This window comes from Colias eurytheme, chromosome 21 (genome assembly GCF_061535395.1).
Source record: "Colias eurytheme isolate Ceu_HAF_F1 chromosome 21, ilColEury1 Martin Lab GWU primary, whole genome shotgun sequence".
Classification (NCBI taxonomy): domain Eukaryota; kingdom Metazoa; phylum Arthropoda; class Insecta; order Lepidoptera; family Pieridae; genus Colias; species Colias eurytheme.
This window is the reverse complement of record NC_143000.1, coordinates 8,003,695-8,020,239: the sequence shown is the minus strand read 5'-3', so window position 1 is coordinate 8,020,239 and position 16,545 is coordinate 8,003,695. Positions and strand designations below refer to the sequence as shown.

Genomic DNA, 16,545 nt, shown 5'->3' with positions numbered 1-16,545 from the left:
TAGTACAACAACCTTTTATATAGCCACTTATACATATCAATACATATATAAATAAAATGTTGTATGGTTTTATGAAACCACGGTAAAAGTGAAACTGTTCGAACGGTTCCGAACACTGCTTTATGTAGCGCATACACGCGACATGCGCTACACAGACCAAAAAGTTTGAGACGATGTAATAAAAGTTTAATAAGAATTAATTTTAATAAATAAGGGAAATAGTAAATTACGTAATACAAGTAAGTTAAGTACAAGATATATGTATACGATAGATCGTAAAATATAGATCCGAATATAACCTAACCAAACCTATTTTTGGAATAAAAATATACCATCCACCAGTTCTTAATGTGTTTTATTACGCATATTACATTATTTTATTGAAACAAAAATATCAGGATATGAGTTTGATATAAGAAATTTATATCTATTTTCAGCGATTACCTATTATTGAATGAAGACTTCATACGGTAATAAAGTAAATCTTGTAATTTTTTAAAAGCGTATTAAACAATCGCGTTTATTCTGAGTTTAATTTAAATTCTACAAATGTGTGTTATATAACTTGATTAAATAAATAATTTTGCTAAAAATCCTCATAGAATGATTCATAAATATTCTATAGAAGCAACAAAAGCAAATAGAGGGATGCGAATTGCGAACCTCACAATTTTCTTCATGAATTACAACTATTCTTGTTTTCTGCCTACTTTTTATTGCTCTATGTCACTGACCTTTCTTATGATAGCATTGACTATAATTTAAATTCTATTTGTTTAAGTAAATAAATAAGTTTCGCAAAACTCTTTTTATAAACTTATCAAATTTTGGAGTTATAGATATTTTGTACATAAGTACTGTTAATATTATTATTGCAAAATATCAAAAGATTTCAAATATTTGATTAAAATTACTTTCTTTAAAATTGAATAAACGCGCACAACTTTTGTAAACTTGAAATCAAAAGTTAATCTAATCACAACTTTATATCTTCCTTTTTGGGTCAAATAATTTTGAAGTAAATTAGAACATAGATTAAATTAATCAACGTCTATTAATAAAAATAGACGCTTTTCTTTATAAATAATATTGAATATTCATAAGATTAATATCTTTTGAAATATAATGTATAAATGGCTATATTGAAACACTTAACTAAAGCAGAATTTAATTAGTGGTTAGTTGCATGTTATATTAATTTGCATATAAAAGACAGAAATAAAATAATATAGTAAATGTTCGAAGTTAACATCGTATAAGAAAATTCTGAAAAACATCCTATTTAGATTGTATATTAGTCTGGAAAAATAATGGATTTTTGTCTAGATAGACTTGTAATATAATACGTGAATTAATAATTTTTGCAATAATACCTATTTCTTAGTCTTTGTTATTGTTTCACGTAACACATTATTGTACACATAATTTAGTTTTTTTCTATACTTAAATTTGGTTTTGTTTTGCCTAGATATTACTACGTGTAGGTACATATTTTGTAAATTAAGTATAAATTTAATTTGAAGAGATACGTTCGTTTGGTTCGTGTTACCAATATAATTATTATTATGGTAATTTCGTTAATTCCATACATGTGGAAAAGGTTATTTAATAATAATCGATACATGATGTTATGATTTTAATAAACAACCATAATATTCAATAAATCATACTTTTGTCGTATAAACTTGGTATAAATCATAAAAATGAGTTCCTTACGGGTTCTTTGTGTAAAATTTTATTACTTTTCATACCGGATATTATGATCGTAAACTCGATTTTAACTTTCCGAATTATGATTTGCTATCAAATAATTCAATCTATCTGTCTTTCGTTGATTAAACATGATGATGGATTTGATATTATTCAACTTTTAAATGTTTTGGTAACTTGTAAAACATTTTATTATATTGTTAAAGTTAATTTGAAAGAATAAATGTTACAAAGTACAAACCTTCAAATACATTTTTAGATAAGTTGTTAATATAATCCGTATTGTATAACCCTAAATAAAATATTATTTTTAAACTGTTAAAGTTAATTATTTGGTGTTACTAAACCTGACTTAGTACAAACGTTTACTGTTAATCGATTTCAAGTGTAGACAGATTACAACACCTAATAAAAATACCAACAAATACATTTTTAGCTTATAAAATTTCCGTGATAACACCAAAATAAACACCTAAACAACTAATACTCACTCAGCATTAGTCTCCGGTGTTGGCAGATCCCCTATAGTGGTGAGTGTGAGCGTGGACCAGTAGAGTGAACCCAGGTACTTCCTGGTTAGCGTCGCGTAATCACCGGGCCGGTGGGGGTATGCCCAGTCACCCTGTAGGATAGATAAAATATAATATAGTGCATTCTAGGAATTCCGAATGTCAGGTCATTCGGAAAATTGTGAATACCACTTCAGAGCATCGTTTTATTGTGAGTATCGTGAAGGCATCGCATGAAATTGTGTTTGTTAACGATTTTCTTCATATTTGTTTAATCAATTCATCAATCACTAGTTATGTATTAATTTAACGTTATTGCATTTACCCCGTCATCCGAAATGACCCTAATGCACCTTAATTTTTTTCTAAGAAAAGGTCACCAACGTTCCTGGGAAATAGTTCATCCTAACAAAATGTCTATAAAAAGAATCATGTCAACAGTGGAAAACCGATGGAGTTATCGAGTCACAATCACAATATCACAATATATATTATAAAGGCGAAAGTTTGTAAGGATGTATGGATGTATGGATGTATGGATGTTTGTTACTCTTTCACGTAAAAACTACGGAACCGATTACAATGAAATTTAGCACACATATAGAGGGTAACTTGGATTAACACATAGGATAGTTTTTATCCCGGAAATCCCACGGGAACGGGAACTATGCGGGTATTCCTTTGCAAACGCGGGCGAAGCCGCGGGCGGAAATCTAGTGCACAATAAAAGAAAACATTAAACAGCATTTTAAAACCAGTTACATAATTTTTCCGAATGATATAAGTTAAATTAAAAGGCAATATTAACCTACTGATAAAATGGATATCCTTGGAGTAGGTAATAGGTATAAGAGTAAAAGCTAGGGTGATTACTGGTCTATATATTTACTAATATCGATTAACTGCCTCTATTTTAGACCCTGTGTTATTTATATAGCCGTGTAATTTATCGCATGTTCCACCCAGAAAATACCTCGAAACCTTATAGAAGATATATTTCGACTAGCTTTAGCTTTCCGTAGAGGTATCAAACATCCATCCATCCAAACTTTCCCGTTACTATATCTATATTATGTATTAAAAGCTTTTAAGCTGAAGCTTGAAAGCTGAACAGATAATCTTAGGAACTATTGGTTTGAATTAAAACTGTATTTTTGTGTTGGATTATCTAGTTATCATAGAAATATAGTATAGAACAACTATACTCTATAATATTAAGAGATAACAAATGGAAGCGGAATAACGATTGAAAATAACAAAAAAATCATAAAAAAATCTACAAAGTGGCAGTAGCAACAAATTGCCTAGGTCATCTATCTAGTACGATAATATAATATCATCATCATCAGCCCATATACGTTCCCACTGCTAGGACACGGGCATCCTATGAGGGTAACAATATAATAAGCACACTACATAAAAAGTTAATGAAAATGTGAAAACTTAAGTTTTTGTACGCATTTCTGTGGTCTGAATGACGTTAAAGCTATTTTTTATTCCATCTTATGTCTGGCGAGGATATTATAAGTGTCCAAAGAGGAAATTAAAATTGTAAAAAATGAGCCGTGCCGCATCGTTACTCTACATTCGTGAATGTTCTAAGTTAAGACGTTTTCTAATACGGATGTAGAACAAAGTTTTTAGCTATAATATTTTGCCAAATTAGTATTATAGGTATCAGTATAAAATTGTTACTTTCCTGGTGCGTTTATACACAGTAGGTATTTGAAAATAAATCGATATCTTTGATTTACAACTTGTCGAATTATTAAAGTGTTGAACCTTGTTGAAAATTTAACTCACAAAATAAATCTAAATAACACATTTATTATTTGAGTAAAACAAAAGAAAAATACACGAAATACGCTACAACTCAAGGTTTTACAAAAAAAACAATAAACTTTTATAATTGTCAAATATAGCGCATAAATTGTTAGCTTCAACTAAATGCATCATAAAAATGAGCACATTGCTACAGTTCTACAATAGTTATAAAGTATATGAATGCTTTACAAGTGCATTAAATTTTCAATTTAAAATACAAGCATGAAATAGTATTATTTTATGCCACAATTGTATTTTTGATTTACGCTTATTTTCAGATATGTGTTAGTACCTATAACTTTTATATCTGTTAAGAGAATATTCGTGTTTTATTGAAATTTATCAAAATTAGTATGGGAAAATTATAAGCGATAGATTCAGAACCCACAAAAATCACATTTTCTAAAGTAAAATGAAAAGTATCCGTACGTAGTAAATCAACCTCAAATACAATAACGTGTAAACGAGGAATTTGGAATTAAGTCTCCTATTCAGCATTTTACCATTTTCAAATTTCAATGAGTTTAATGTACTTATTGTACATAATATCTAGAATATTTAAAATTACTTAACATCACATTAGCACCTAAGTTCCTAGGTATTAAAGACGACTAATTAAATTATTAATTTTAATTCAGTGTAAATTTAGATGTTTAAAAGATTAGAATAATTATTATTTACACCGTAAGAATTAAAACAGAAAATAAATTCAAAGCAATAAATAACACAGTGCTACGAAATTCCGATGAAAATCGTAGCCGTAACTGCTCAATTAAATAACTTCAAAGATTCTAAATATTACAATAATTACACAAACAAATAAAATAGAAAATCCAAGTAATTTAAATCTATTAATAAGAAGTAAATGAAGCTGGCGAGACGAGATTCAACTCTAGCTATAAAGAAACTTCTAGATTGACCGGACCCTGTTTATTAATGAAATAACTTTTTATGACACTTCTGACCGTTGAAGTTTGATGCAGCAAATTGTTTGTGCAGTTTTCAAAGTGTAATTAAAAAGGTTGATTTGAAGTTGGATAGTTTGGGAAGACGGCGAAGGTATCTAAAAGTTTTTATACATACGTATGATTGTGATCGTTGAAGTAATATAACTTTAATGTACTTAGTGAGGAAAAAATACAGCTTTCTTAATAGATAATTATTGAAACATTCTTGAACATTGGGTTAGTGAATTGACTAAATTGTTGTAGGTTAACATAATATTGTGAATGTTGAACAGTCCTGAAAATTTATATAAAAATGACTGTTCCCAAAAATTTTATACAATTTACTAAGAGATTATATGTTGGTACATCATTAATAATAACAAAGAAGACTCTGAAAAAAATAATTAACAAGGAAGAAACTAACCTGAAACCCTTCAGCCTCGGACAGCAGAAAGTAGAAGCATCCGAACCAATGGGCTAATATTAACAGAATATGTATGAGATTGATGACTCGCCAGAAATTGGGATACACTGTACGCGACTCCACTATGTAGTAGCAGCTCACTGCACGATATACCTGGAAGATATAAGATATTTTGTTTTAAACTATACTAATATTCTAAAGCTGAAGAGTTTGTTTGTTTGAACACGCTAATCTCAGGAACTACTGGTCCGATTTGAAAAATTCTTTCGGTGTTAGATAGCCCATTTATTGAGGAAGGCTATATATCATCACGCTAAGATCAACAGGAACGGGGCAATGTGGGTAAAACCGTGGAGCACAGCTAGTGTTCTATATAATATAAATGTATTGCCAAATGTGATGCTAAGCTTTAACTCCAGAACGGCTCGACCCATTATTATTTTTTTACGTTTATGTTGAGCAAGGAAGGTTCTTATGGAAAAAAAATCTGCTAAGGCTGCTAGGGCTCTGTTGGAGAACAAATTCTGCTATATTATTACTCTTTCCATAATTCTAGGTTACTACCAGAAAGAATAAATTATTCCATGAACGTGCTTCAACCTATTACTGTGACTATAAGTTATTCCTTTCCATATTATAGACCGTTTATACAGTACGATCAATGAATATCTGTAAATTGTATCTTAATCCTTTAACGTAATTAAATATTTAGGTTCTCATCTAAACCTTATAAACATTAAAAATCTATCACAATAATTTCACATTGTTACAAAAATAACCTCAAACATTATTGCAATTTGCAATATGTTACAAGTCTACAGATAAAAGCCCATATTAGTGGCAAAATAAGCAAGTAAATAAGGGATGAAGTGAAAACGGGAAGGGATTTCAAATAGGTTGTGTCACAAACCCTGACAGGATGATATCGTGCAAAATATAAAGGCCTTGTGAAAAATTGCGCTATGTTTGAGCCACTTAGGGAGATTGTAGGCGAGTAGATACAGTTTTAGCGATTAAATGGTATGGTTTATCCTATGTATATATTATTATAGACTATTTGATTAAATGTTTTATCTCAGGTGCTATTTTACAGTCCCTGCGATTTCGTTCGCGCCTAGATTCAATAACGAATTAAATTTTTCAAAATAAATTTAAATTTGTAGCTATTTCAAAAAAAGTTTCATTGAAATTCGATCAGCAGTTTTGCGTAACGGCCGGACAACAGACAAAAAAAATTTAGAAATGAATTATTTTAGCAACACAACTTACTTTTATTCAATATACAGAATCTTCTATAGTTTAAATACACATACCTAGATATATGAAAATAGATTAGTAGAGTTAATTGAAAATAGTTAGAATCACAGTCAAGATTGGATGTGATTTGAGAAGGGTCAAACGGTCAAACTAATGATAACAAAAAATCAAACTGATTAGCCGCTCACCCTAACTCCGCCTAGATTGATACGGGAAAAACATTGCCATTGCCCAAAAGAGGCTCTGTCGCTTCAGGCTTGTGACATTATTTTCAAAATTTGTTCATTAATTCTACTAAATACATACGAACTTTGACGATTCAATGTTATTATGTATTCGTAATTTGAAGAATTTAATCTTATTGCAATCTAGATTTTTTTTTTGTAATAAGCAATAACCTATTCGTCGATTTGGAACGTTATTTTGAGGTAAGTTTTTAAGGAGATTAAACTATCATTGTAACAAAAACATTGTTTAAAAATCATTCATTATTAATTGTATATAGTTTCCCAACAATAGAAAGACAACAACAAGATTTACAACAATAGAAAAATAATCAAAACTACAGTGAAAAGCTAATAAGACGACCAATAACGAGTTACGACTCAATATTTATAACACAACATATATCTATGATTCATTTCAGGGGTTGTTTGTTACATTTTTACGCAGCATTTTCATTCAATAAGTTAGTGTATACTAAGCAATGGCTAGGAATAACTTTATAGTACGCATAAATCATTCATACCTATCTATTATTCATTCCCCATTGGTATATTTGTAGAATATTTACTAGAAAGGGTAGAATTGTGCAAAACACACAGCAGCGGAATATTCAGTTATTTTTCAGAAGCTTTGTTTTAAAACTAAAATTCATTTAAACATTGTGATAGGCAGTTTTTTTTAATTCGCATATAAATATTCTTTTATATTTTTTAAATGAAAAGTATTAAACTGACGATTATTTTTATTCATGTATACGAGGACTACCTGTTTGATACTACTTTAAATATCATTCAAAAGATCGGAAGGATAAAATATATTCACATTTTTATTTCATTTCAGTGCTTTAAAATGAAATAAAAATGTGAATATATTTTTGTGCTCACAAAAATAAATAACAAAAATAAATAACATTCACAAAAATAAATATCTCCCCCTCCCATAAAATTCCCTTTCCTTACCTTAAGAAACCTAGGGAAGCGTATAATGGGGTTGGTTCCAATCTTCAATTGCAGGAGGTCCAAGGGAGTCAACGCTGCGATGTCCAGGAGAAAGGAGCGCGATCTTAGGTAATGTTTTGCTAACTTCTTTGAATCGTATACCTGTTTATGTAAAAAAACGTAATAAATAACAAATAAAAGTGTGTGCCGAGCACACGTGTCAGGAGTGAACCTTCTTTAGCAAGATCCAAAGATACCAAAATCGTCGACTTATTCCATGACGTGAAGGTATTGCAATGACGCGATCTTGAGATTTTACTCTCAACGCGCCTAAAGAAGTTTCACTTCAATAAATATTTCAGGACATATATTTCACAACGAATCAAGATCTGATCCTATGGAAACCAAATGGCTGATATATGTATATACATTATATTACGTATATAATTTTAAAAATTATAGGTATACTTATATAGATAATACTGCTATAAGGCAGCATGGTAACCGCCTAATATTATTTTAGCTTCTCTGTTAATTAAAATGACAAATAACGTGTGAAAATGTTAGTCAAAAAGTATCAAATAGATTATCAGGGACAATAATTAGAAAGTGAAAACGACCCTTACAAGAATTTGTATTAAGGACTAGATTTCCGCCCGCGGCTTCGCCCGCGTTTTCAAAGGAAAACCCGCATAGTTCCTGTTCCCGTGGGATTTCCGGGATAAAACCTATCCTATGTGTTAATCCAAGTTACCCTCTATATGTGTGCTAAATTTCATTGTAATCGGTTCAGTAGTTTTTACGTGAAAGAGTAACAAACATCCATACATCCATACATCCTTACAAACTTTCGCCTTTATAATAGTATTAAGATTAAGATTTAAAATAATATATCTACAATATATTCACATTAGGTATAGAGGATAATAAGCTTAGAACCAAGGGATTGTCCCTTCGATCGATCATTGATTTTAAAGAGATTAACAACAAAACATGGGATTTGAATTAGAAACTAGTTGTGCCCGCGGCTTCACTTGTGAGGAAGTCGATAAGTAGAAATTTACATGATTATAGTTTAGCTAGTTTAAAATTTAGTAATTTAAGACTAATTTCCAATGAGGTTCGGAGATTATTCATTCGCATTAGATAGGTAGATTCGTAAGCAGAAGATAAAACTTAGAAACAATTGTAATAATATTGTATTCATATTATGTTATCAATTCATACACTACAAAATAAATATTTTTCAATATTTTTAAACGTTATATTGCTTGTGTGAATACAAAACCAGTTCAAAATAGCACGCAAACCTAACCGAATATTTTATTCGCAACGCTTTTACGATTCACAACTGATGCATTTCCTCGGTGGATGCAAGCGTTTTGTTACTAAATAAACGTCACTGTTTTTCGGATAAAACTTTATAACGGATTTAAAACTTAGTTTATTTTCTACTTGCAAAGAAACAAGTGGTTTTAGTAAATGTATATTGGACATACCAATCACTTCTTTTCATCTTTAAAATCTTTAATATGCATATTGCATAATGCATATTTTCTATGTAAGTAATTGCTATATTTTCGAGTAGGTTTAGTTTTATTAGTAGGTATAAAATACGCTTTTTATTCAAAACTAAAGATACCTATCAATTTAACCTATTCCGTGTCCCATATTGATATGATCAGGTATTTACATACACGAATTACAGATGTTAAAGTTCAGTTTTGTTATGTTAATCTATAAGGTATTATTATAATTTAAATGAATCATACATAACAAAACAAGGCTAAATAAAGGGACACTGACACTATTGCGATATTACCCCGAACACTATTACAAACTTTGGGCAGAAATCCCATCGCGATAAACAACCAATAACACACTTGCAACATTTCTGTTATCACCCAAATTCAACGCAGTTACAAACTAATTATTACATAGTCTATACATATCTCGCCACAAGAGAATTAAATATGTTAATATAATTTACAAGTTATCAGACTGTTATTCATAGCGGTCCCTCGCTTAATTAATCGTAAATTAGGTAATTTAGATCGAGACAAAATAAATGTAGAGTCTTACATTCTGATTAAATTGTAATTATCTCTAAAACTAATAACCCCTTAAGAACTGAACATAACACTAGAATTTAAACAATAATCACAAACTTACTGTATATTCTTTATTTGCCATAAATATATTTTTTACATCTACCAATTTCTTAATAATAAACTCACCATCAAACCCTGTTCCAAATACCCAGTCCTGAGCTGCACCACGAGGTCCAGCGCGAACACCAGGTCCCCCAGCCCGTCACACGTCACCCAGAAGTAGTGGCACATCACCTGGAAGAGTGCCTCGATAGGAAACTCAAGTTTATATTTAAATAATTGTTTATAAGTTTATTTATTCAATAGGATTTCTTCTAGAAGCACTTTAAAATCGTCGTAACGTAGTTTTACCATTTACTACCGATTCGGAAAGCAGCTGTTGTACAGAGAACATACACATTATACAGTGTGGAAATTTTCTATTTGTCCTCGAGGTAGAGTACTTAATAGGGATCCTTTATTTTTAAACTGAAATAGTTTTTTCTCATTCATTTATTTTCGAAAATTCACTTGCTTCGACCGGGAGACGAACTAACTAAAATTAAATAAATTAAAATTTGTGCTTTAATTCTTCTAATCGATAAAATACTAAATAGGTCTGAAACCAGTAGTTATCCGTTAAAGAAAATTTCGCGAAAATTCCTACACTGTTTATCCCATTGAGCCCCAAGCGGCCCGATCGGTCCTAGACACAATAGATTTTCTATTGTGTCTGTGGTTCCGGGGCCTGAGTTATTATGAAAAAGTTGTTATTATTTAAATTTGTTTCTTCCGCGACTTATAAAGATCTCGCTAATTTAAAATCAATCCAATATCCCCTCACACTTTGAACGCAAAAACCTACTCTATCCAAGATAGAGGCGCTAGAAAAATCAATAGTTCCACTTAACAAAATTACTAGCAAAAGGCAACGCTAGATTGTCTCTGGAGTACAATAATAAAGCCCTACGGGTAACCTGCGGAGTGCGCGGGAATAGATGAAGTGGTAACGAGTTAGTTTTAGATCTCTTGCCATGCTGAACGCAATGTTTATGTATTGGAAACTAGCTTTCCACACATAGTTCCAGTTCTCGTGGGATTTCTGGGATAAAACCTATCCTATGTCCTTAGTAAGATATCAAACTATCTTTGTACCAAATTTCACGCCTAAACCACTAAGAAGAGACACACAGATTTATCAAGAGGGATTTCGTAAATTCTGTTATATTATAATATTTTCATGTTGTGCGAGTATTGTACATTCAGAATTATCGATATTTTATCAGATGTTATACGCGATTTATTGAGTATTATTATTATTCATCCCAACTTTTCAAACCCCGCAAAAAGTCTGTAATTTGCAATCGATGAATAAATTTTAGACTAAGCAAGTTTAATTTGCTGGCACTAAATTCTGCATTGTAATAAGTTACAATGCTAATTCATCATTATGTAATTGTCAAAGTTAATCTCTCTATTGATTTAATTACATGGCATTAATCGGTTTATAGGTTGGCGAACTGCTTACTTGCTTGCTACAAACTTGATTAATTGCCATTATTATAGAATTACAATCAAAATACATTGTTATATTTTTGCTTTCCAAACATTAACATACAGAAAAAACAAACATAAGAAAATATAAAGCCCTTTAAAGCCTTCTCAAGTTCCTATATATCCTGGATATAAATGTAACATCACAAGAATAATCCTATAAAATATGGTCGTTTTGTTAGAGACAATGATTTATTTATTGAGTTTGAGTTTATGAAAACAAAAAAGAATTCTATTTTACTTCACGAAAAGTATAACAAAGCCAAATTTGATGAAAAAATTCGAGAAGAGAAACATATTCCTTGCAGTTATTTTCATTTTAGCAGCTGCATCTGTCCATCAAAGTAAGGAGAGCATTTTTATCCTGTCTTAGGTACTTACGAACAAAAGTATCGTTAAATACAGGCTTGTTTCCGCTTCAGTTATTTTAGTTGAAATGAAACAGGGTTTATATTTCAATGATTCTGTCTTTGAAGACATTAATTGAAAACAGGGAATAATTGGTTGAATAGAAAACACAGGTTAGGCTAAGTTTTCTTTGCAATATATCATTTGCTTTCACATCTCTTTATTTATAGTCGAATCTAAATGTTTGGTTCATTTTTCGGGATAAGGTCAACACTCAAATTATCTGATAAATAGTCAATCAAACTATTTGATGCATATTTCATATTATAAAATTGAGATTGGAAATGTGTTTCGAACAAGTGCTTTTATACGCCTCAAATACCTATACTGAAATTTGTCGAAAACCAAATATAAATAGGCATTTACTTAGATTTATATATAAGACATGCGATAAAAAATTCCCTTGTCTTCACAACAAGGACCCATAAAACATTAGAAATGCGCCCAGTTTTATTCCATTCTTACAACGGCTCAATAAAAAGCTTTCCCTACAAGGTCCTGGGAAAGGCCACCTGGGCCAACGCAAACAAACATTTTCTTTACCACTTAATTTAATTAAGAAAGTGTCACGTAAGTACGTATTTTTACGTCACCATCGAAGAAATTGTAGGGGCGACACAAACATATAAGTGGGATTTGTTTTGTTTAATTAATTTCGACGTTAAATATTCGGATTAGTGCGTTTGTGGTTTGGACGTATGCGTAAAATTTATGTATTTGTGTGGAACACTTGAAAAGGTAATCTATTCTTGTCATAATAATCTCAAAGGCTCCACAGAGCGAAGCAGCTCAGTATGGTACGGGAGCTATTAACGTTGAAAAAGAAGTCATTTTAGTATAGCTGGTTTTTTGATATATTGTTCCTCTAGCTATTTCGGTTAGAGTCCGCGCAGTCTGGCTGGCCGGAGTGGTTGCGTTCAGTAGTGCGCATCTTATCTGCACAGGAAATTATCCTTAATTTAAAGTCATTTTTTAACGCGTAATTTTTAAACTTTTGCCTTTAGATAGATCCATCAATCATAATTTTTTTATTGCAAGACGTTTTTTTCGTTGTTAAATAGGTGCCAGACGCAATTTTTAATTTCGTTTTTATAAAAAATTCAAATTATTTTAGAATGTCTGTAAATTTCATATTATGTTCTTCAAACATAATATAATCTAAAATTAATTAGCCAGACGCTAATTCGATTGTTAAGTATTAAATATGTACAAATAAAAACGTAGTGAAAGTAGGTAAGTATGTATAACAATTTGATGATTGTGTATATGGAGAGATAGTTTAAAGTGCAAGAGAGATAGAAAGGGTCGGCCGCGAAAATTAAATAACAATAAAAAATAACTTCTTTTTTTCGAAAATATACCTAAGATGCATAGAAATTGAATTGTTCCTACTCTAGGATTCCCTGTGTTGTGGGAACAAGTACCTTCCATTGGTACATTTTATTCCTTAGGCTAAAAAATAAACTATTAGGGTACATCAACAATCTTCTATACAAAAAAATTTTTTTATTACTTATCTATTAAGTTATGGGTTTAAATGAAAACAGCGATTACATAAACTTAAGTATATTGTTTCCAATAGCACATTGCCTAATACCACACATTACACACCGCGTACAAGAAGAAAAAGAACCACAAACAAAATACAGTGTTGCCAATACAAGTTAAATTTTCTAATATATATCTAACTAGCGACCCGCCCCGGCTTCGCACGGGTGCAATGCTGATACTAAATACACTACAGAAAAATTGTGAACGTTGTATAGGGATTAAAATATAGCGGCCCGCTCCGGCCTCCGGCATCGCACGGGTATAAAATACATAGCCGGGCGGCCGCAAACGCTACGTCCTGCAATTTTTAAATCTGTAATATCTTCGAAAATATTCACTTAAATCATACGGTATAAAGGGCCATATAGATCTATATTAAATGAACAATGTATCCATGGTATTTAATTGGTTAAGGATTAATGCTGTATTGGTTAAAATCGCTTCGAAAATTAGCCATTATTTGTCGTAAAAAGTAAATGACAAAAAAAAGTTATTGTGGGTTATCCATAAGAGATAGACATATACCATCGCGGACTTTTCTGTAGACCTTTTCAATGTGTATAATACTTAGTACATTATTTTGATAAAACTCGTAGGGTTCAGCCTGCGTTTGCAATGTAAGCGGAATAAATGTAATTTTTTACGACATCACATTAGAAACCTCAAAAATAACAGTACTTCTCCACTACTTAATGGATCTTATTATACATATAAACCTTCCTTTTGAATCATTCTATCTATTAAAAAAAACCGCATCAAAATCCGTTGCGTAGTTTCAAAGATTTAAGCGTACAAAGGGACATAGGGACATAGGGACATAGGGACAGGGAAAGCGACTTTGTTTTATACTATGTAGTGATAGTGATATTAACTAGCGACCCGCCCGGCCCTGGCTTCGCACGGGTGCAATAATCGCTAAATACACTACAGAAAAACTGTGAACGTTGAATATAAAAACATAGCGGCCCGCTCCGGCTTCGCACGGGTATAAAATACTAGCTTTCCGCCTGCGGCTTCGCCCGCGTTTTCAAAGAAAAACCCGCATAGTTCCCGTTCCCGTGGGATTTCCGGGATAAAACCTAGCCTATGTTACTCGTGGATAATGTAGCTTTCGAATGGTGAAAAAATTTTTAAAATCGGTCCAGTAGTTTATGAGCCTATTCATTACAATCAAACAAACAAACAAACAAAGCTTTCCTCTTTATAATATTAGTGTAGATATAGCCGGGCGGCCGGCTGGTACCGCCGCAAACGCTACGTCCCGCAATTTTTAAATCTGTAATATCTTCGAAAATATTCACTTAAATCCATGTGTAAAAGGCCATATGGATCTATATTAAATGAACAATGTATTCAAGGTCTTTAATTGGTTAAGGATTAATGCTGTATTGGTTAAAATCGCTTCGAAAATTAGCCATTATTTGTCGTAAAAAGTAAATAATAAAAAAAGTTATTGTGGGTTATCCATAAGAGATAGACATATACCATCACGGACTTTTCTGTAGACCTTTTCAATGTAGTTAGTACATTATTTTGATAAAACTCGTAGGGTGCCTCCGTTTGCACTGTAAGTGGAAAAATTGTAATTATTTACGTAATCACATTAGAAACCTCAAAAATAACAGTAGGTTCTTCTCCACTATTTAATGGATGTTATTATACATATAAACCTCCCAATTGAATCACTCTATCTATTTAAAAAAACCACATCAAAATCCGTTGCGTAGTTTCAAAGATTTAAAGAGACATAGGGACAGAGAAAGCGACTTTTTTTTATACTATGTAGTGATGATGATAACAATATTAATTCATTAATCTTAATTCTTAATAGGTATATACAGGGTGTCCCAAAAAGTAGTGATGAACGGAAGCTGGGAGGTAGAGGACCTAGAGAGCTATCCGAATCACCCCCATGTATGTTATGCGATTTTTCGTATTTTCGGAGTTATGACATTTTTTTCAATTTTTCATCTATCGCTGAGTACGATGAGATTTTTATTTATGGTGACGTGACTTATTGCGCTAGATGCTTGATTTTTTTTTGCGTGGTAAGCTGAAAGATAGGCCAATTCAGTATGGTAACATTTACTATCGTTAGATCTTCGAATGGAATAAAAAAAGAATTAAATGCCAAGAAAGATAAAATTACCCAGTATGTTCACAACTTCAAGGGCCCATAAAAAAATAAAATCATATAAAAAAAGTTTTCCATTTGGCTTTTAAAAACTCGCTCTATCTATCAGGTAGCTACCCTAAAAATTTTATTTTATTATTCAGAAGGCTTCAATCGAAAAATTGAAATCTAAATGTGGTAAGTGCAAAATTTTTATTAACATGATGATCATTAAAACCAAATTAAAACCCATAAATAGGTGTTTAATTACCAGAATTTTTTAAAATAACCCCGCTGTTGCTCAATGCAAGTGCGACATCACCGTAAAAAGTTGTCTTTTAAATGTCTGAATGCCCTTTTATAATTTTTAATGGTTTCTTCTGCTACTATGAATTTCCGGGTTATTTCGTCCAAATTGTAGCATTCTCTCAAGTAGCCGAGGTCTTTTTAGTATCCCCATTGAAACAAATCAATGGGGTTTAGGTCGAGGGACCGTGCAGGCCAGGCTTTAAGGCAGGCGTCACCAGCGCATGCGCAGGCTGCAACGACCAATCCATCTTTCAGGGTATCTTTGCCCTTTAGCCTGGCCTCGACGGTCCCCGGACATAAACCCTATTGATTTTTTTCCGTGGGGATACTACAAAGACGAGAGACTGCCACAATTTGAACGAAATAATCTGGAAATTCATAGTAGCAGAAGAAACCATTAAAAATGATAAAAGGGCATTCAGACATTTAAAAGACAACTTTTTACGGTGATGTCGCACTTGCACTGAGCAATAGCGGGGTCATTTTAAAAATTTCTGGTAATTAAACACCTTGTTATTGGTTTTAATTTGTTTTTATTAATCATCATGTTAATTCAATTTTTGCACTTACCTCATTTAGATTTCAATTTTTCGATTGAAGCCTTCTGAATAATAAAATGAAATTTTCAGGGTAGCTACCTGATAGATAGAGCAAGTTTTTAAAAGCCAAATGGAAAACTTTTTTTA

At 31.6% G+C, this 16,545-nt stretch overlaps 1 protein-coding gene across 1 annotated transcript in view; it reads right to left on the bottom strand.

Moving 5' to 3' along the window:
* Positions 1 to 16,545, bottom strand: part of Cngl (Cyclic nucleotide-gated ion channel-like) — a 93,017-nt gene that overhangs the window by 21,441 nt on the left and 55,031 nt on the right. Inside the window, exons 6-9 of the mRNA XM_090114350.1 lie at positions 10,072 to 10,179; positions 7,856 to 7,996; positions 5,415 to 5,567; positions 2,202 to 2,332 (exon numbers count right to left, since the gene is read on the bottom strand). Of these exons, the coding sequence (XP_089970476.1) occupies positions 2,202 to 2,332; positions 5,415 to 5,567; positions 7,856 to 7,996; positions 10,072 to 10,179 (533 nt within the window). The remainder of the gene's footprint in view (positions 1 to 2,201; positions 2,333 to 5,414; positions 5,568 to 7,855; positions 7,997 to 10,071; positions 10,180 to 16,545) is intronic.